Raw genomic sequence first — 21576 nt, forward strand, 5'->3', positions numbered from 1 at the left:
CCCAATCATGAGGTCTAGTCAGACGCTCGGGAAATACATGCCCGCCTTCAGTTGGTCTGCGGCGGCTCCCATCCCCGGCCAGGTCAACTATTCCTGCAGGTTGAAGATGCAGTCAAAGATGCAGTCAAAGATGCCTGTAATCAGTAATGCAACAAAACCCAGGCAGCCCGAGGTAAGAAGAGGTCTTGCTGTACCAACACCCAGTGGCTTCCTTCATTTGCATATCATACAAAACTTTGGTATCTACTTTCTACAAAGGTGCATATCAAGAGGAACCCTTGGTATCGAATGTCATGTCTGCCGACCACCATGTCATCATCATCACTGATTCGGTATGTCACAAAGCGAGGGTTCATCGGTAAAGTTCGTACAATCTTTCCATCCTTTGCGATATTGTGATATGCGTTTAACCAGTACAACTGATTCCTTGCCCAATCAGGAACACGGGTTGCACACTATCAAGCCGGCCGGAACGGACGAACCAAACCTTCTTTTTTGGTTCCTCCATCCCGTGTCGACCTTCGTCTCTTGTACATACAAACTGACAAGTACATTGTTTGCAACATCGTTACCAACAAAAATCCACAACGCACACGTACCAAAGTGCAGGGACCTGACAGGCCTGGATCTCGGGGTCGCTCAAAACACCCCTCCAGCTTCCATTCCGCTTCGCTCACGCTTCGAAACGCCGGGACGACCCTTCTGGGAGTAGTGGTCTAGTCAGTGGTCTCATTGAGATTGCAGTGTCCAGGTTCCGGGAACCACGCTTACGGGGACAGGGCACACGGCATCCCGTCATCAACAACATCATAGCTGGGCCTTCTCCCGGGTTAGGCCAAGGTACAATCTGCTGTGGTTGGTGCATGATAAGCTAATGTAGAGGTAGGCAGGTACGTAGGGAGTAGAGCATTGTGCATTGCGTTGCGTGAAGCGATGAGAGCGGAAAGTCGACGGAATGAGGAGTGTATCTGAGAGAATCTGGTCTCTTTGATGTGAAGAACGGCAAGTTGAGTGATTGAGGAATAGACACTGTGTGTGATGTGAGGCCATCCCCGCCTGCTACCCTGCATTTTCGGGGACTTGAGACTCCCCATCTTTTGAGACCCATCTTTAACCTTCAGACACAGGGCATCAAGGTACTAGGAGAGCTAGCCGCAGACTAATTCGAGAATATCAGGTTGCGGGATTTGCTTCTGTAAGCGGAGAATTAGAATAACCGCGCGGTCATCTCTTTCCATCCCCTACAGCACTTCCCTCCCTCTCCTCCCCATCACCACCAAGAGGAATAGGGCCGTGCCGAACAGGAAGCGAGGCGTGAGTAAGCTGACCGTCATCACGACGTATGAGTTCTAGATTGATGTTGCCCTGGCGAGGAAGCAAGGCACGCGGCCGTGTGTGCCGGCTATCAAGGTGTAACGGAACCGTCCCAATTGAATTGCCTCGCCTCGGAGGAGTTGGCTCAGGACAACACCAGGAGGTACAATAACAACTGCAAGTACGCAATTCATGACTGAATTGTGACAGATTCCAAAAATAATGCAGATGGTTAGCTGTAACTCTGAAGCGGTTCATCTGATAATCACCACAGTGGATGGGCTGATTCGCTCTACAGATCCAAGACGGTCGCTTTCCACCCTGTTACACCTCCGAGACCGATTCCTTTTGAGTAGGCACTGTACCATGATTACCCTGTTGCCTTGAGTTTCTGTTATTCTCGTCGGTAATGTTATCTGGGCCGATGGTAGTGAGCATCGTGGCTTTTTCACTGGACTACGTTGTTCTCTTGATAGCATGCTGATCAATGTATACTGCAGCCACCGGGCCGAGCCAATTGCAACGCGGGTTCAGCCTTGAGTGTTTCCGTTTATGGAGATCACCGCGCGCCCGCTTTGTCACCGACTGGTGATAATGGCAACAACACCACTGCCCAGGCCCCCACCTTTTGTGCAACCGAGCCCGCTGGTCTGGATATCCCGATGATGGTGATGACCACGTCAATGGTTCAACGAGCGAGGAGAGCTGTGATGCTGTGACTCGGTTGCTGCATATCACGTCGACCGAAGAGGGAGTCACTCACCTAGGCTATGGACTGTTCCCATTCTCCAATAGTGTCGATGAACCAATACTCGGACAGTATTGGTTATACGAGGACGGCGGCCAGTCTGCACCATCCCGGATCCTAGACGCCTGGCAGTCCTGGACATATGTATAATCCCTAGCTTTCTGCAAGAGCATACATAGGCAACATTCTGCGCACAAAGGTAAGATCAGGCAGTCAGAAGGGCATCAGAAGAGGCAGAGCACAGCTGGGCTGCATATACGTACTAAGATGAGCAGATCCACGTTTCGGCATGATTAAGAGGACGGAGCATGTCCAAATCCACTGGGCTGTCTTCTATTTCTGCAGTAGAGAAACAGGAATGGGACAGCTGCGTGATACCAAACTCACACCAAAGGTTTACCGCTCCTTCGACACTCGTTCCCATACCACACAGACAGGTAGGTCGCGGCTAGGAGCATGTTGTGGATGAATATTGGGCGCCAGATGGTCTTGTCTAAGACGCCTTCCCGCCCACATGTCTTGAACTAACCCAATCTGTTGTCATGGTGATGATGTAGGATTTCGCCCATCAGACGCTGCGTGCAGCCTGGGCACCCGCGGTGCCGCCGCCTTGTAGCAACACTGAGCAATCTCCTTGACCATTCTGGAAGACTTCAAGCATCGCGAAGCTCGTGTACGGTCCTTTACGAGAAATGGCGACGTATGGCAAAGAAGCCCCAATGTCTTGAGTGAGATCACGTCCAATAATGCGTGTTTCGGAGAGCGAAAGATCAATGATTAAGGTACCAACAATCGATGTTGTAATTCTTGTTGATTTCAATAACACTTCAGGTCTCGTGAACTAATCTTGAGCCAATACCAACAGTATCCTATTTCACCAACATTGTTGCCGAGAAATTCACCCGAGCGACCATTAGGTTGCGCCGCTCAGTGGTTGTTCCTTCCCTGTCTTCCAAGTCCAAATTGGAAGGAAAAAAACACCAAAAGAGCTCAAAGAACTAAGTGGCATGGTCCAATTCTGGAAAGAACCAACCGCATGCGCTCGCGAGATGTGACAAAGTAGGAAAGAGCGAGACAGATGAGGCGTTCTCCGCATCAACCGACCCACGATGGATCAGGTGGCCTCCCGTTCCATCTACATCGCGCTTTCCTTTTCCACCATCGCAACACCATCACAATCTTTCCCTCCTTCCACCTCGGGTTCATCTCCCACGGTCTTCCATGTTCCAGACTGCACTCACCCGTTCGCCCTTTCACAGCTTGGCCCCGCCGTGAACCACTGCCACCCTGCAGTCTAGACACACTCAGGTTCATGTGGTCTTAATCCTGAACAAAGATTCCTAGAGGCTGAGTCTCTCATGGTTGGTGATGGATGGCAAGAGCGTTTCAAGGGTTTCGACTTTTGTTGCTTCTTTCTGCTTCTTCCCATGCTTCCTGTCCGTCCTCTGGCCCCCAACTCTTCTCTTTCAGCCCCTTTGTCTCCAATCAGAATCGTCCCGGCGTTGAGTTTTGCTTTTCTCGGCCCGTTCGAGACAAACGACTAATTGCTGCACATCATGAACAGTTCCCGACTTGGCGCTAATGACCCGGCCTGTTCCTGATGGGAACCAATGCCTTGCTATTGTCGTAATCGTCGCGACTTTGGTTTACACTATTCATCCTTCCGCGATAGTGCTCTTCGATATTCGCCGCTGCCCGGTCTCCTTCAGCTAAGACGACCATTTGCCCCCATACTCCGCCTCTTGCTTGCCGCCGTAGTGTTCGATGATGTCGGAAGGTGACGGCATTGTCGTCCAGATATACGGTGTCGACAATCTGTGCAGATCCGGATCTTTACCGCGGCGATGATTAAGCCGGTGCCCTTGGGCACAGCTCCCTCCTATTCCAATCCCGACCATTCGAGTTATTCCGTGAAACCGCGCAACATGAGGGCCGGCCCCCAAGTACGACGTTAAGATCCTTTGCCTTCACATCATAACCAGATGCTCCAATAATTCGTCGCTAGTCGCGCGTAATGTCTGCACCCAGACTCATGAGACGAGATTATCACAGCTTTTTTCGGGTGATGTACTGTCAGTCCTGATTCCTCCCGAAGGCATGTCTGATCCGCTCCGCTCACTGGTCATATTTTGACCGGTGACCGTGTGAATGGCTTGGACGCTGAGCCTCGTTTGTAGCATACAGTGGTGATAACCGAATGTCGACGTGTTAAGACTCGGGGTGAGATAGGGGTGCGTGAGAGAACGGCTGACAAGTACGAACCTGTTGTGAGTATCGAGTATTCAAACATGATCGCCCCTATTTTCTCTCACCTCACTGACCGGGATTGGTCCAGATCACTGTGCCGTATTACTGAAGAGGAGAAGATGCTTGCTTAGTGGTGGGTATCGTCCCCGAGTATGCACCATCGTCAGAGCCATGATGTCTGGCACCGCCAAAGTTTGTCGATCTGACAGATATGTTCGTTGTGGTTGATGATCTGTTCGAACAGCAGAACGAAAGAACCGTGTTTGACGTTGGAATTTTATTGTTTGCCGCTATCCAAACGCTGATTTATGTCAGAGCCTGGCCTTGGCCTTGGGGAGTTGAGGGCATATTAACCTCAAGTTGAGTGTGTCAGGTAACTCTCCCGGACTGGACGGAGGAACGCCTTCGGACCCCCATGCAAGTGCGACGGAAAACTCCCCTAACGTCACGGTCACAAATGATTCGCCGCATAGAGTACCCTTTTCCAGGCTCAAAGTTAGCACTCCGCCATCGGATGCCTCGTCGTTTGTTATTACCCGACGTCTACAACGTTCGCGTAACTCTCTATTCTCATGTCCGAACAACACTTCACCTCTCCCCGGACTATAGCTTCTTCAAATGGCTACCGCCAGACTTGCCTGTGAAGGACAACAAAGTCGTGAACCCACCCTGATCTATTGCTCCCTGATTCAACTTCGGGTCCGGTTTGTATTGACCACGCTAGCGCGTGTCTCGGTCTCTTGAAAGGATTACCATTTTTCTCAAAAGCCCAAACAGCAAAGCTCAACAAAATTACCTTTTCGCAACTCACCCATCAGAGATCACATTGACTTTGAGTGGTCAAGAACGCAAAATCACACCTCTCGGGTACTCGGGTATCTCTGGTCCAAGGGAGACCTCAACGCATCGCAAACCTGCATAGGGTGCTATAGGACACAGGTCGTCGGGCGTCTGAGGGGTTTGGAGATGTCCGGAAACGCAAGGGAGGCCTTCATGAGAGACCACATATGTATGACCCAACCCATACTCACATTCATTCTTGCTGCGGGCGTGACACTGACACCGACGGGACCTTGTTGGATTATCTTTTTCGCAATTGTGGGATGAATGGTCGACGATGGCCTTCTCAACACGCCTGTTTCAAGCAAGCGCCTTTAAGACACAGAAGGGAGAACAGAACCTCCCTTGAGGAAAATACTCGACTGCATGGAGTCATTATGCGTCATAAGCTGGCGGGTATGCGGACAAGTAACTTGAGAAACATTGGCCGAAAGACACGAGTCCTCGGCCCTCAACATCACCACCGAGTCAGAGGCGGAGACCACGCGTTCGTCCATGGCCGACATGACATGTCTCAAGATTCTGTGAGCAACGCGTTGATAATGCCGCCATCCCAGATAGGTTATTGCAGCTCAGAGACAAGTCCGAAACAGGGAAGGACCTGATGTCGTGCTCTTCCCGGCGTCGTTGCAGTGTGTATGTCGTCGGATATCAGAGTGTCCGATGTCCGTGACGGTAGCACTTCCATCTGGTGGTCTGTCGGATGGCGGGTGACGGTCTAGTTTTGTCTGGAAATCAATTAAAGCACCCGTTGGAGATGACGGTCGCCTTTCATTGAGCCGTTAGCATATGTTTTGAGCCGCATGACCGTTGAACGTTTGATATGCTATGGATATTAATGTCGCGTGGTGTGTCCATGCTGGGCTGATTTATAAAAAGGCACAGACAACTCGATGAAAGCCGACAACTTTAAGGACCTAACGAACTCCACGCTGGAGATGCACAAGGTCGGTTCAAAGGTTCATTCCCAATATTCCTCGACAGGCTCTCCTTACGGTTCTTAAAGTGGCCATCAAATGGTCTCTTCTTCTGTCCCGAACGCAAGTAGCTGGCTGAGATCACGGACTTCACTCCACTCCATCCTCCGCACTGCTGAACTTACCAGTTATATCGGAACCGAGAAGAGCAAGCCTCAAATATGCTGGTCTGCTGAGCTAGAGCGACATTTGACAGTGTAGTTTTCTCCCGTCCTGCCTGCCTTGCACAATGAAACCCCGGTGCCATTCCCATACGCTAGGACAAGAAATAATTGAGAACAACAACAATCGCAATGAGAATAGACTCGCCCTTCATTCGTTCAAGACAACAAGACATCACTCAATCATGGAGTGGTAAGCAATTAGAACAAACCAGTCTCAACCAACTCCCAAGATCGTCGTCCACAGTGAGTTCCAACTGCATGCTTTACAATTTTTACCTCTATCACGAATGGACCAATAGATAAGGTAACTTTGTGAAGGCCTGATACCATGATGCCTACCGGTCGAAAGTCTATTGACTAAATGGGATACGTACCTTCCTCTTAGTTGGGAGGTTGGCTAGAATTAAGTGAGAGGTAAGAACAGAAAGAAGTGGGTGGTTGGACCCTCTCTCGCCTGTCACACTTGTCCTCCACCGTACACTAGGTACCGAGCCGCTTCACGCGGGATGCGGCTGGTTGGAGAAGGGTCGAGTCCAGGTAGTACCTAGCTACCTTACCTTGAACAGCTGAGTAAGACGGGATATCGGCCGTTGAAGAACTGCACTGCAGTGAGTGACTAGTGACTCAATTGTGGCGATGGGTGACTGCCCAACATACCTTACCTTACCTATCCCGTGTGGCTTTGGCTTTGGGTCCAGTTGAGTTGGCCTTGGCTTGCGGGCAGCGGCTGCCGTGCCGTTGCCCGTCATGCAGTGAGAACTTATTTGACGAAATATCCGACGAACCGGATTGTATTCTGGGGTTTCGGAACCGAGATCGATACCGAAGATGACCCGATGACCGAAGGGGCCGACAGCATGATGATGATGACGGAAAGCGAAAAGGTACTTCCCCTTCTCACTTCCTACGGTAAGGTAAGTACTTGGGGAGTTGTTGTTGTTTTGCAGTGAGGGTTGGGTTGGGTTTTTTGGGGGCTGAAGCGGGATGGGACAGCATCATATCATAAGTAACCTGGGATCGCCTTTATCCAACCAATTTAACCCCTTAACCTACCAACGACCAACCACCGTTGGCGTAACATCGTGTGCTATGCTATACTACCGGTATACCACATGTGTCGTAGCAGACCGGAGATGTTAAGGGCCGCTTTGCCGACTACAACTAAGACAGTGGCTAAGGCGCGATGCTGTGGTCTCCGGACATGCGACAACACTGGGGGTAGTTTTGATATGATGCGGCCCGCGGTCGGCGATGTGAGTCCGGACTTTCTTTCTTTTTTCATCGCGGCAGAAACGTTGGAAACGAGGAATGATTACCGCCTGTTTAGGGGGAGTATTCTCTCCTCTTCAAAAGCAAAAGATGGGGATTGTGAAAGCGAGAAAGAGGCAGGGAGTGAATAGGAAGGAGCAGACGCTCACAGCGTATCGGGAGCAGAAACTGTAAAGCGTCAGATAGAATATGAGGAAAGTAGGAACTAGCGATGATATTGCCAATCATACTTTCTCTGCCTTCACTTCAGCTTCGTCTATGGTGATGGCGACCGTCTTCCATACCGCCCGATTAGGTGGTGAACACTTCACAAGCAAGCGAGTTGCCGAAAGAGAACGGGAGAAAGGCAAGAAATAGAGAAAGGAAGGACACCACTGCATCGAAAACTGTAAAGCCGGATGGAAGTTCAGTAAAGAAGGAAGGAGCGACGAAAATCTCATTTAATCTAAGTAGACAGGTAGTTACTTGCCTTAAGTCAGGGTTGTCCCGATATCGCCGTTCTTCAAATCTGACCGGACTGCATCAATCGCAGTCAAGGTTAAGTTGTTATCTATGCGTCGCTTCCCACTTAAAATCCTGAATCCAAAATCCTTCAACGACGGCTTCAAAATGAAATGAAATAAATATACAAAGCAGAGGTTGATTGGAGTTGCCCCAAACTGAAAACAGAAGTCAAACAGGCCAGCTATGTAATGTCAAGATCCGATCAAGATCAATATTCCATCGGTCAAGGTGGGGGGAAGCCGGGTCACAATAGAGGTCTCGGGCAGGGAGCTGGGGCAGGAGCTACCTCTAGGCGAGCAGGTTGCTTCAACATCCCATGCCCATCCTCGCCCTCTCTCCTTATCGGCAAGATTTGAGTTTGTTCTTTCACGAAACTTGATCAACATTTCACTCCTCTCGCTGAGCAAGGCCAAGTGTTGTTTATCCGGATGATTTGGTTTGTTCGAGGACGATACGTGATGGTTCATATTCTCTGTTTCCCTGGTTCGTAGTTCCCGTCCGTTCAATTTCGTTTCGTTCTTGCACGGGTGGCTCCTCCTTGTCAGGTGATGAGAGATGTTTGTCATGGAACTTCCCGCAAGCGCCACTGTCAAGCTATGAAGCCATCAACTATGCGAACGCGTCATCCCTCATGGTCGGATGATGTTTCATTGCTATCCGCCTGCCATGTACGCCATGCCATGCTGGACGGACGGTTTCACAGACTTCTGTGTTGGAGAAAAGCGTACGATCTTCATCCGTTTATTCAGTTCATCCCTTGAAATGCATGGCATTGTATGGGCGAAATTCTCTCAACCAAACAGGCGAACATGCGGACATGGGGAGAGTGAAAAGTCCTATGAAGAAATTGAGTAACCCGCCTCTCTCTCTCTCTCTAGTCTCGCCTACAGTTTTCTCAGGACTTGTCTCATTCATTCACTTACTTTGGACTGGTAGAAGCCGGAGTGTTCTGGTAAACTTACGGATTTTGGTCTGTATGCTCGCCTAGATCTTATCCTTGCCATGTCCGAGACCTGCCTTTTCTCCTCTCTGGCACAGAGTGGAGTGTGAGGTTGCATCTTCGAAGATCCGCAAGAATGTGGTTGGAAGGGAGGGAGGGGCAGGAGATCAGACTGTTGTGATAGGGGTCACTGCAGCGGCATACGAAAGAACAACTATGCGCTCGTCGGGTATCCCAGCAACGATCGGACAACCGGTAACGGGCATAACGGTTGCAAACCCCAACGGCCAACGGGTACGTACGGGCACGAGGTTAATGAACAGAACGGCCGTTGAGTTATATTGATGTACGTACCTCTTCTCGATTCCGTTCTCCGTCCTTTCTTCTTCTGCGACCCTTAGCCTTGACCCGTCCATCCTACTCTCCGACCAGCGTTAAGAGATTGCGTACGCGTCGTCAATGTGGAGTATACGGAATCAACTGTCCGGACGAGTGAGTGCACAACTTTCGGGATGTCTGAGGAGGAGGGCAGGCGACACATATGATTGGAAAACCAAGAGAGGGCGTACGTAGGCATGTACGGAAAGGGATGATGATGGGCAGGCAAGAGTGGGTGTTGAGAGCATGAATCCGGCTCATCCTCCATCGTTTCCAATATGTGGAAATGATGCCCTTCGTGACTTCTCTTTGGTTGCTGTCTCTCTTCCTTTCTCCCTCGTATAACTCTGACGACTTCTCTCAAGCACCCGAGTGCAACATAAATGTGCCGACATGTACCACTGCATTCGTCAGGCAAGAATGGCTCGTATGAAATGCTTCTTGCAAAAGATGGAAGAAGTATAAGGAGATGCCCCGCCCAATGCTCAGCACTGGCTTGTTAACCATGGGAAAGTTTGGAAAATCGCTCGCCGCCTCGTGTGGTGTGAGCTAAACGGCTTCATCAAACCGACCGATCAACAACAACGAGGCTTACGTGCTTGATTTGCAACAATAACTTTCTCGATGGTCCATCACGACTTCGATTGAAACCTGGTGAAGGATGAAGAGGGACCAATGACGTGAAAATGCCGGTATGTGAGGATGTCCAGCATCTGCGAACTATGTTTCCATATCCATCAGGGAACCGAAGAGGAGTTTGAGGTTCCATCAACAACCTTTACCGGGTAGTCATTCTGGATGGAATGAAAGTGGACGAAGACAAGGGATGAAGGAGGATAGATGGGGGACCTCGAACAAAGAAAGCAACCGAAGCTGGATCATCATCCTTGCGCCAACTTGCCATCCAGCTTGTCACATCCAGCCGATTCCGCTGGGAAACGACGCCGAGCAAAGCAACCCATTCATTACGAGTAACAGCCTGGAAACGATGACGGGTACCGTGAGGAGCAAACCAACTGGAAAAGAGCAAAGGAGACAAATTCATGAACAGAAGATGAAGGGGCCGACGCTGCAGCGATCGATAATCCTTCCGAGAAGGGTCCAAGCCCAAGCATAATATTGAGCACTTCTTGACCGTCGTTCTCGGGGGTTTTCAAGAAGAGAGGGTATGGAGAAACAACATCTACCTGGGTCAGCGAAGTTTTAAGGAGGAGTAAGGGATACATACACCCCAGGCCGACACAGTTTTGAACTAGAGTCATCAGCATGGACCTTGCACCGATCCGGACGGTCACGACGTCAACCTGCTTGGACTCGCCTGGCCGACAACCTAACGGAGATCATAGGGGCTTCAGGGAACCAGGAGGTCAACCACTTGCTTCTTGAGGTTTGGCAAGCGCGATTGGAAGTAACGGATATTGTGCAAGATGATCGGCTGTAACAAGAAGCGAGCTTGAAGAGAACGCAGCTTGTCCATCTCCTATATGCCCTCATTCACACTGAGCGAATCTCCATGGGCAACTCGCAAGGCCGAAGATCAACAGATGATTTGAGACGCCATTCACAGTTGACCTTGAATTTGTCATATGTCAACGGCTTCGGGTACTGGAAAGTTATCGCGGAGTGATCGTGGACTCGGTAATCGCAACAGGAGCGAGAGGGGAAAAAAAAAAAGGGTGGAGTCGATGACGGGGGTTAGGGTCATGGGCGTCAGTAAAAAAAGACAAAGAAAGAAGACGGCGAATGTTCATGGACACCATGGGTAGATGTGCAACAATTAACACCTGATGTTGACGGCCGCTTTGCTGTGGCCAGACACGTGGTGAGCTTTATAGCCGTATTTACCAATGTTGACAAGAAACCATTGATGTGGTAACACGGCTTGATTTCTATTCTCGTACGTTTCCGTAATCCCGATGGAAGCATGGAAGAATGGAAGCACAAGAAACGAGCAAAGCCGATGTGAAGCTGGCAAGACAATTCTGAGAAAAGATGGGACGGCCAGCCACTCCACTTCTCCAGTGTCGCATTCTGCCCAATAAGGAAGGCGGTGGGCTTTCATTACAGGGGATACTGAGTGCGGGACAGGGGATCGGCCTTCTGAATGATGACATGAGTTCAACTTCCATGCCAGCGGGCAACACAAGCAGTTGATTGCACGTGTCGACAGCAACAACACCCAAGATACCTTAGCTGTCGTCCCTTGCCCAATACCTACGACAGCTTCTTCCGAAGAAAAGAAACTACCACAACGGGTACATATCCACCTCATCTGCTACGATCGAACACACGCTCCAAAGTTCAGAAAACCGGTAACGGCAGCATGAGAGCTGAAATCGCCGTGCCCGCGATCGCGGCGCTCGTTTACAGAGCTCACTCCAAGAACTCGTTGACACCCGGTGGCATCTTTGCTGCTTTCCTCACGGCCGTCGCACACGCAGTCCACCCTTGGAATCTACCCTTTGCTCTGCTCGTTGTGTTCTTCCTCGCAGGAACGCGGGTAACGCATGTAAGTTCGAGCCACACCCTGAGGCGGCGCCCACGACGGTAAACAAAACGACTAACCACGACATCTTCTCTCCGCTTAGATCAAGGAAAATGTCAAGGCAAACCTCACGGTACACTCCAAGGGCACTTCCGGCGGCGAAGGCCCTCGAAACCACATCCAAGTGTTCGCCAACTCGCTCACGGCTTCCATCTTCTCTCTGCTCCATGCCTACCAGCTGCACGCGCGCAAGCAGGCGCTGATCGCCAATCCCACCAGCACTGGAACTGGCAGCCTTTGCTTCTCCTGGGGCGGTGATTTGCTGGTGATCGGTATCATCGCCAACTATGCCTGCGTCGCGGCCGACACCTTCAGCTCCGAGCTGGGCATCCTGTCCAAGGGCGAGCCGCGTCTGATCACAAGCTGGAACCTGCGCAAGGTACCGCGCGGTACCAACGGCGGCGTCTCCCTCATCGGTCTCGGCGCTGGTTTGCTAGGCAGCATGATCATCGTCACCGCGTCGATGCTTCTTCTGCCTCTCTGTACTGATGAGACGGCTATGAGAATAGGCGGTGCCGCGGGCTGGTCACTGGGACAGCGTCGTATGCTGATTCTCGGCCTCACACTTTGGGGTTTCTTGGGCAGCGTTGTGGACAGCATCCTGGGAGGGCTTTTCCAGGCTAGTGTCAAGGATGTGCGGACGGGCAAGATTGTCGAGGGTGAGGGTGGCGTCAGGGTGCTGGTGTCCAATGCCACGAACCCTAACACCGTTGCTGGTCGTACCAAGGCCGAGATCAAGTCATCTCTCCTTTCCGGCGAGGGGACAGATGCGGTCGAGGACGTTGGCGCCGCAGGAAAGGCCAGCGGTCAGGCCACGGCTTCCGGGAACAGATATGACCCGCTTAACAAGCAGAGGAGGTCGAGCTTTGGAGATGAGAGACGGTCGAGAGTGGTGGAGAACGGCTGGGACCTGCTTGATAACAACGATGTCAACTTCTTGATGGCCTTTGGGATGAGCGTGGGAGCGATGGCTGTCGCATCGTGGTATTGGGGTGTTCCCCTGCAGTCTGTGCTGCTGCCATGGTGGACGTAAGGTAGTCGGGGATGGGGTGTTGGGTGACTTTTCCAAGGAAATATTGGATGGTAAACAATGACATATGACGGTTGTCATTTTGATCGCAACATACAGACCCTGACTTGTGCTTAATGAACCTTCATGTTGGGCGGGTACTATTCGGGCGATACTACGTAACGAAAAGCCGGCGCGGTTGCCCATTGAGGTTCTCATTGCACCGAACATCCATGGCCCAAAACCATCGATCCGTAAATGGGATCGCAAGATAGGTAGTCCGGTTTCCGTTGCACCCTTTGTAGTTTGTACCCAATAACATGGCACAAATTCTTTATAACTCTTACTTGATGGTGTGTGGTAAACACGTTGTGTAGACAAGGTTTTTATCGGCCTTGTAACGCCTCATGGTCTTGTGACGGAGCCCGGTGACCTCCCGGGCACAAGCGGTAACGACTAACCCGACAATTGGCTCGGAGTCCCTGAAGCTCTAGCGACGGGCCCCCTGTAGCTGGTGATGGAACTTACCGTCCGGCTCGGCAGCCCCGTTGTAGGCCGCTCTCGGTCTCCGGAGCGCTCTGACCCCGCGGTGCTGCCGCCGTATGTCGTCCCTGCGTCCTTCCATTTCCTCCACTAATTCCCCCATTTTCCACCCCAGATCCCCGCCGACCCCTTGTACTCCGTTTTCCTTTTCCATCTCTATCTCCTGTTGCCCCGCTGTTCGCTTCCGTCCACCTAGGTGCCAAAACAGCTCCAATACTTGCTTGCCCGCTGCCGTCCACCGCGATTGCTGATTCTTCTCGGCCGACAACCGGACACTGACCCAATGCGCATCTGATATATGATGTTCTCCTGAACAAGCAAGGCGGTACCATACATCGACCGTTAACGATACTACCTTCCACGACCCGAACTTTGCACGGCAGCCTAGGCACCGCGGCGCCTTGACGTAGCTTCGCGACCTCCCTGAGTCTGTTCGCTTCCACTCCCCAGGATTCAATCGAGGGGACCTCCGCGGCTTGGACCTCCGTTCCTCCATCCCCCATTGTCTTCTCCACCAACCGCTTCGACGACATCTCGTCAGACAAACGGACGACACTCGATCCGCGATCCAGTGCCGTTGCGTTCAGCTGCCAGCGACTCCGCCCGCCATGGCACAGGCCTACGACGACGAGGAACTTTCCATCTCCTTGTCGCCTTCTCAGATTCGAAGTCGCAACAAGCGATCCGGCGATGGCGCATCAGGTTTCGGCCCCAGCACCGGCAATATCCATGAATACGGTCAACACGGCCAGCAATTACATCCTAATATCAACGCCGTCATGGCCGACACACCCCTCCGCGACAAGATGCGCACCGAGCAGCGCATCGGTGCCTACAACATTGTCAAGACGCTCGGCGAAGGCAGCTTCGGCAAGGTCAAGCTGGCTGTCCATCGCAGTACCGGCCAGCAGGTCGCCCTCAAGATCATTGCCCGCAAGAAGCTCATCAGCCGCGACATGCAAGGCCGCGTAGAGCGCGAGATTGAGTACCTTCAGTTGCTCAGGCATCCCCATATCATCAAACTGTAAGCCGTCCCCCGACGCCCATGCGCGCAGACGTTGGCTTGTCAACTTCCATAAGCATTGGCTAACCCGGCGCGCATACCAGGTACACGGTTATCAAGACACCAACAGAGATCATCATGGTGCTAGAATACGCCGGCGGCGAATTGTTCGATTACATTGTTCAACATGGAAAGATGAAGGAGGACGAAGCCCGCCGTTTTTTTCAGCAGATGCTATGCGCCGTCGAATACTGCCATCGTCACAAGATCGTCCATCGCGACCTAAAGCCAGAGAACCTCTTGCTGGACGAGAATCTCAATGTCAAAATCGCCGATTTCGGCCTTAGCAATATCATGACGGACGGTAACTTCCTCAAGACCAGCTGCGGCTCTCCCAACTATGCGGCTCCCGAGGTTATTGGCGGCAAGCTCTATGCAGGACCCGAAGTCGATGTCTGGAGTTGTGGTGTCATTCTTTACGTCCTCCTCGTTGGACGCCTCCCTTTCGACGACGAGCATATTCCCAGTCTCTTCGCCAAGATCGCGCGTGGAAGCTATATGGTCCCGACCTGGATGAGTCCCGGCGCGGCGTCATTAATCAAAAAGATGTTGGTCGTTAATCCCGTTCAACGTGCCACCATTGATGAAATTCGCCAGGACCCATGGTTCCTCGTGGATCTGCCGGCTTACCTTCACCCTCCTGTTGAGGAGTTCCTCAACACTGGCGTAGACCCGAACAAGGCCATCAAAGTCAGCGACATTGCGCCAAATGCGCCTCCGCAAGAACAGGAGAAGCTGCATAACGAGGTCACGGAGAAGATCAGTAAAACCATGGGCTACGGCAAGAGAGATGTCGAAGAGGCCTTGGAAGCCGACGAACCCTCGGCCATCAAAGATGCCTACATGATCGTGCGTGAGAACAAGCTGATGCAGAGTAACCGTGAGTCTACGCTCCCTCCCAGCAAGTCCTTTGTCTTCTCGTCTTTGGAACATATCGATCCTTTGCCATCCGTTACTCGTCCGTCTTGTCCTTCTTTGGCGGTTGATTTTGCTACGTCCCATTCTCTTTTGGCGTCAGTTTTACACTTGCCTAGTGGTGAACATCGCCTGACACAATGAAGCAATTCCTTGAGTCTGCGACCATCGTCCTTTTTGGAGCAACACTACATCTGGAATTCCGGGACACTCTACTAAAAACCGATAAAGAAATCCCAGGCCTCACGACAGAAGAGTCTGTCCCGAGTCCGCTCCTCGACCCGAACATGTCATCAGCTCGGTCTATCGCATCCGTCAGCACAGGAACTTCACCGCGGCCATATGTCAGCAAGATCGGTATTTTGCCTAGCAGTCTTCCTACCTATCACAAGGTCTTTATGGAGCGTGAAAAGGCCAAGGCCGAAGGCCTTGAGCCGCCTGATGCTATCCCCACCATTGTTGAGCCTGCGAACCAGCCACGCAGCCAAGCTGAACAAGAAGAGACAATCCGAAGACTCAAGCCACATTCAAAGAGCCAGCTTCGTCTTGACGAGGCCAACAAGCGCCCACAAGGACTCACGCCCGTCAACCCGCCCAAGAAGAACAAGCCTGCTCGATGGCAGTTTGGTATTCGATCCAGGAACGCTCCTTGGGAAGCGCTGGTGTGTATTTACAAGTCGCTAAACAAGCTTGGTGCCGGATGGATAGTCGATGAGGACTACGAAAGAGCCCTCCGAGAGGACGAGGACACTGACGACTATGATGGACCCACCATCGGGCGCAAGATATCATCATCCAACATGGATCCCACCAAGATCTACAGGCTTCCTGCGGACCCGTGGCACATAAAGATCCGCTGGACAACCGATAGTGAGTTTGCCGTCCGGCCATCATACATGATAAAGCTTGACTAACACGTTTGTCAGAAATGAAGAAGCATTCGGTTGCCTCGGGGCTCGGCGAAGCAGGAGAGACCATGCATGTTACGCGGGATGGCAATGACAAGTACCAGGTTGTGGCCATGCGTATGGAGATTCAGATCTACGAAATGGAGCACGGTGTCTACCTTGTCGACTTCAAGGTCGACGGCTACGAGACCCCTGACGGAAAGCTTCTAGAAGATAAGGAAGTCACGAGCCCCTTCCCCTTCCTTGACATGGCTGCCAAGCTTATCATGCAATTGGCAGACGCAGATTGAGAAAGTGGAGAAGCCTCGACAATTGATTAATGGCTTACGGCTGTACATTCGTGCCCGTGTCTTTGTTTACTGATTCCGAGCCTTCGGTTCTTGCTAATGAGTTGCTGAGGCCTTTGTACCCTTTGCACATATTTACCGCAGTTGATACTGTTGGCCACACTCACTGAACATGGCCAATGCTCCTTGACTTGTTGAACGGGAGGAGGCAATCACTGGATGGTTGAGCGGTCCATTTATACATGGAATCAACTTACCGCTCACGACGCGCCAACACCTGAGTATGGGATCTGGCTGTCTACATACCCTTTTTTACCATGTCTCATAAATTGCGGTACCAGATTTTTGCGGGGCTGGAACTCTTCCCCTCGTTGAAGGAAGATAGAGCGTCACACATGTTTTCGGCTCGGTTGGCTTTTTTGATGCGCTTGGAAGCTTAGAGTCTTTCCTTTTTATCTAGAGACATATCGGACGGCCCGTAAATGCGGTGAGCGATTTCGGTAGGCTGAATCAGCTATGGTGGCTAAACGTCATATGGGATACCCATTAGGAGGAGATAGAATTGAAACAGGTGATGGAAAAGTTGCTACCTGTTGTCATCTCGAAGAAAACTACTAGATATTAGGAAAAGAACACGGCAGCGTTACTCTTCTACACGCACTCCGAGTAACACATGACGCAAAGCTCGTGATACTGCCTATCCATGGTTCTGTTGAAATGGGTTGGCCCCCAACCTTTTCGCCATTGATGACCCCCGTGTTATCTCAAGCCATAGTTTCTGTGGTTGTTCATCCCACTTTACCGTTGACGAGGCGCCATCACAGGGTTTACACTCCCATATTGACTCCGATCGTGAAAGCGATTCTAGGGTAATCCCCCACCCAACGTTCGCCTTGTCTCCTAGATCTCAAATCCGGCGTTTTTTTCGTGACCGCTTTCCCCTGTGCTGTGACTTCTCCAGGAACCGAACACGAACATATTTCATCCAACATCCACGCTTCCTATTGAAAGCCATGAACACTTGTTGATGCTGAGTCCTTTTCTTTGATCCACAGTCCTTTTCTTTGATCCATTCATAAATATTTGCGTGTTCTTTTACTAAGGTACTCTTTCGTTGACCGGTAGCACCAAGCAATACCATAATTCCGTGAACGTCGTCAAGCACCTTCACCGCTCCTGAGTGAGCGAAGCGATATGATGGACCTTCCTTGTTTTGTTTCATCTTGCGACTAAGGTCGAGAGAGCACTGTCAAAAACGCCGCCAAATCCCGAGACAGGGTCAACGGGTCTAACCGTCGATTCACATAGGTACATATCTGTTCTGCGAATGGTTGGTTGGTAGTCGAGTTGATATAACCCTGAATGGAAGCCTGAATGGGATATATCCCGATTCTACCGATTCTACCGCCACCAATAAGAATACAAGATATTCAATAACCGTTTGATTTGTCATATTTGACAGGTACCTAGTCACAGACAGTCTTGCGCTTTCAAAGAGTTTGTTTGTACGTATTTGGCCATAAGTAGCGAAGTCTATCTGGACGTGTTCACGGCAACCTGGAAGGGTTGAAGGATGGGATGCATTGGCAACATGCGCGTTACGGCTGACATTGGCATAAGGTAACTACTGCATTGTTCCTGCTTTTAGAGAGCTGGTTGTAATGGGAAGACGAGACTGAACTGGTATTGAGACTGTATCGCAAGGTGGGTCAAGTCCGAGCCTCTCTTGCGATTTTACCGGTACTGCCTTCATCGTGTTCAGGGGTTTAGATGGCTTGATGAATATTGGACAAGGTCGGTTTGGTTGTGTTCCAGATTCGGGCTTCGAAAATCAGGAAACAAAGGAGAAGAGAGCCACATCACGCTCGGCCCCCCACGCTGCGTCAAGATATGATGATGATGGTTGATGGTTGAAGTTTCCTTCCATTCAAGACTCCCCTTTGAGCCCCCCCTCCCCCCACCTTCCGCGCAACACGCGCTCCAATCTTCATCCGGATCTGGGCAGGTACCACAACGATTTTGGTTCCTGCCAAAGAACGTAACGGAGGTCCCTCCATGTTCGGGAGCGGAAGGTGATACCAAGGTGTTGGTCTTGCCGATCGTCTTTGGTGGCATCGGCAGGTGCAATGGTTGACAGGAGAAGGACAAAGGAGTCTCGGCACTCCAACCAAAGGGGGGAAGATGGATAGGGAAGGAAGGAAGGAAGGTTCGGCTGTTGAAGAATTGCCCATCTTTCTTCGTTTACCCACTTGCCGAATGAACCTGCTTCGAAATCGCGGGGTAACAAAGAAATAAGCACGAAAGCTCATCATTCAGCTCTCCAGATTATCTGTGCCGTCCTAGGTTAGGAACGGTAGCCATTCCCGTCGATCCCCTATCATGACATCCCAAAGCACCGTAGTATCGTGGTACTAGAACTAGTGTACCAGACTTTGGAGGATCGGTGCAATGTTCCGACCAGCAGCATATGCCATGTAACCTGCGATGTAGTGTACAGTCATACCGGAACGCGTAAAGGACATCATGCGTGCTGATCAGGAACGTGAGGAGTGAAGGGGAAAAGAGCCAAGTCATAACCTTGAAAAGATGTTGGTTCTCCTCCCTGTTAGGAACAGTATGTTCCTTGTTCATGTCCTTGCTTTTAAGCTTCTACCCCGGATTTTACCCCAGGTTTTGCCAGGATACCTAGCTCTACACTACCGTTCTGGGGCTGGGGATGCAACGATCTCCAAGCTCGGTTAGGTACTAGGGTCCCAGTACCTCACCTACCTGACTTACACTTGGACAGACCAAGCAAGACGAACGAGTATATTAACCAGTCCTTCTGCCGCTTTGTTCAAAGAGATACCACCTCTCTCCGTCCGTTCCCGCAAAACGTCACGGTTCAGGAACCACCACATCCTGTTCAACCCAACATGGCAGAACCAACAGCGCATCCCAAGACCACCGCGAGGTCTTCGCCACCATCACTCGGCGATAGTGTCAAGGTTGTGGACGTGGAGAATGTTGAACATGCCAAAACTTCTGCGTCTCGTGATAACCCTGACCATCACCATGGCCAGAGAGCCGCCCTTCAACCACCGCCTTGGATCGCGGCCCTGAGCCCAGAAGAGCGTCGGAACCTCGAGAAGAAGTTGAAGAGGAAGATTGACTTAAGGTTGATGCCGGCTATTATTATCATGTACATCTTGAACTACATTGATCGGTACGTCAACTCCTCTTCACTAGACGTATGCCACCTTGGGGAATGGGTAAACGGAGATATTCTGCGAGACAAGCATCTGGAAACATGACGGGGAAAACGTCGAAGGGGGAAAACAAATCACTAATACTTGCACCACAAAACAGAAACAACATCGCCGCCGCTAAACTCGCCAACCTCGAGCGCGACCTCAACCTCTCCTCAGTCGAGTACCAAACCTCCGTCAGCATCCTCTTCGTCGGCTACCTCCTAATGCAAATCCCTTCCAACCTGTTCCTTAACAAGCTCGGAAAACCTGCCATTTATCTTCCCTGTTGCGTAATTAACATCTCCCCCTTTTTCCCAACCGCCATTTAATACCCTCCTATCTCTTCACAATTTGTCCACTCACTAATGCACACCCTTTGACAGATGATAATCTGGGGCACCATCTCCGCCGCCACCGCCGCCTGCACCTCCGCCGCCGGCCTCTACGCCGTCCGTTTCTTCCTCGGCTTCGTCGAAGCCGCCTACTTCCCCGGTTGCCTGTACTACCTGTCCTGCTGGTACACCCGCTCGGAACTCGGCCTGCGCACCGCCATCTTATACTCTGGCGCCTTAATCTCGGGAGCCTTCTCCGGTCTCATCTCTGCCGGCGTGGTGGGCGGGCTAGATGGCGCAAGGGGGTATAGTGCCTGGCAATGGCTGTTCATCATCGAAGGAGCGGCGACGATCGTCATTGCTTTTGCGTGTTTCTTTGTCCTGCCGAATTTCCCGCGGACGACGACTTGGTTGACGGAGGAGGAGAGGACACTGGCGGTTTGGAGGCTCGAAGAGGATGTGGGTGTTGATGACTGGGTGGGGAGGAAGGAGCAGACTTTCTGGCAGGGCGCGAAGATGGCGTTTACGGATTTTAGGACCTATGTTCTGGTGAGTGTTCCGTCCCCCTCCATATCTCTCCCTGTTTGTGTTGTGCTGGAGGACGACAGGTGGTTGGTCATTCAGGTTCACACTGACTGACTGACTGACTGACTGACATGACATGACGATAGATGGTCCTCCTCTTCTGCATCGTCGCCTCCGGCACCGTCACCAATTTCTTCCCCACCGTCGTCAACACCCTCGGCTACAACCGGATCCATTCCCTCCTTCTCACCGCCCCGCCCTACGTCCTGGCTGTCATTGTCACCTTCGCCAATGCCTGGCACGCCGACAAGACGGGCGAGCGATACTTCCACATCGCGATCCCCATGTGCGTCGCCATCGTGGCGTACATCATTGCCGCAGCAACCACCCACATCGCTCCCCGCTACCTGGCCATGATGCTCATGGTGCCCTCGGTCTACTCGGGCTTCGTGGTGGCTTTGGCGTGGATCTCGAATACCATGCCCCGACCGCCGGCGAAGAGAGCGGCGGCGCTGGCGTTTATCAATGCCGTCAGTAATTGTAGCAGTATCTACGCGAGCTATCTGTATCCGAACAGCGCGGCGCCGCATTACACAGTGGCTATGGTGGTGAATTGCGTGACGGCGTTTATTGCTGTGTGTGCGGCGACGGTGATGAGGATGATTTTGAGCAGGCAGAATAAGAAGTTGGCGAGGGGGGAGTGGGTGGATGGGGCTATTAATGTCGAGGGGTTCAGGTTTAAGCTTTGAGGCGGGGAGGAGGAGGAGGAGTTCTTACCTGGCTGGAGGTTTGTTTGATGGCGTTCTAGGCTTTTGGTTTGTGATGTACCCGGAAGAGG

The 21576-nt window shown here is 51.6% G+C and overlaps 3 protein-coding genes across 3 annotated transcripts; all 3 read left to right on the forward strand.

Annotated features, from left to right (window-relative positions):
- The first annotated feature begins 11541 nt into the window (after nt 1-11541).
- Nucleotides 11542-13159, forward strand: SMAC4_03133 (uncharacterized protein). Its single transcript, XM_003349497.2, has 2 exons — nt 11542-11890; nt 11970-13159. Exons 1-2 carry the CDS (start codon nt 11705-11707, stop codon nt 12957-12959), a joined length of 1176 nt encoding a protein of 391 aa, XP_003349545.1. The 5' UTR covers nt 11542-11704; the 3' UTR covers nt 12960-13159.
- Nucleotides 13160-13273: 114 nt separating this feature from the next.
- Nucleotides 13274-17354, forward strand: SMAC4_03134 (uncharacterized protein). The gene is made up of 4 exons (XM_003349498.2): nt 13274-14502; nt 14586-15421; nt 15688-16326; nt 16383-17354. Exons 1-4 carry the CDS (start codon nt 14087-14089, stop codon nt 16652-16654), a joined length of 2163 nt encoding a protein of 720 aa, XP_003349546.2. The 5' UTR covers nt 13274-14086; the 3' UTR covers nt 16655-17354.
- A 48-nt stretch (nt 17355-17402) lies between these two features.
- On the forward strand, nt 17403-21563 carry SMAC4_03135 (uncharacterized protein). The gene is made up of 4 exons (XM_003349499.2): nt 17403-19856; nt 20000-20171; nt 20265-20762; nt 20885-21563. The coding sequence occupies exons 1-4, from the start codon at nt 19567-19569 to the stop codon at nt 21485-21487; spliced, it is 1563 nt and encodes a 520-aa protein (XP_003349547.1). The 5' UTR covers nt 17403-19566; the 3' UTR covers nt 21488-21563.
- Nucleotides 21564-21576: the final 13 nt, after the last annotated feature.

Source organism: Sordaria macrospora, chromosome 2 (assembly GCF_033870435.1).
Source record: "Sordaria macrospora chromosome 2, complete sequence".
NCBI classification, from domain to species: domain Eukaryota; kingdom Fungi; phylum Ascomycota; class Sordariomycetes; order Sordariales; family Sordariaceae; genus Sordaria; species Sordaria macrospora.

Coding starts and splice junctions, on each gene's coding strand:
- SMAC4_03135 (XM_003349499.2), top strand. CDS start 19,567: ATGGCAGAACCAACAGCGCATCCCAAGACCACCGCGAGGTCTTCGCCA. Junction 20,172..20,264: donor CCATTTATCTTCCCTGTTGC/GTAATTAACATC, acceptor ACCCTTTGACAG/ATGATAATCTGGGGCACCAT. Junction 20,763..20,884: donor ATTTTAGGACCTATGTTCTG/GTGAGTGTTCCG, acceptor ACATGACGATAG/ATGGTCCTCCTCTTCTGCAT.
- SMAC4_03133 (XM_003349497.2), top strand. CDS start 11,705: ATGAGAGCTGAAATCGCCGTGCCCGCGATCGCGGCGCTCGTTTACAGA. Junction 11,891..11,969: donor CAGGAACGCGGGTAACGCAT/GTAAGTTCGAGC, acceptor CTCTCCGCTTAG/ATCAAGGAAAATGTCAAGGC.
- SMAC4_03134 (XM_003349498.2), top strand. CDS start 14,087: ATGGCACAGGCCTACGACGACGAGGAACTTTCCATCTCCTTGTCGCCT. Junction 15,422..15,687: donor CAAGCTGATGCAGAGTAACC/GTGAGTCTACGC, acceptor AAACCGATAAAG/AAATCCCAGGCCTCACGACA. Junction 16,327..16,382: donor GATCCGCTGGACAACCGATA/GTGAGTTTGCCG, acceptor CACGTTTGTCAG/AAATGAAGAAGCATTCGGTT.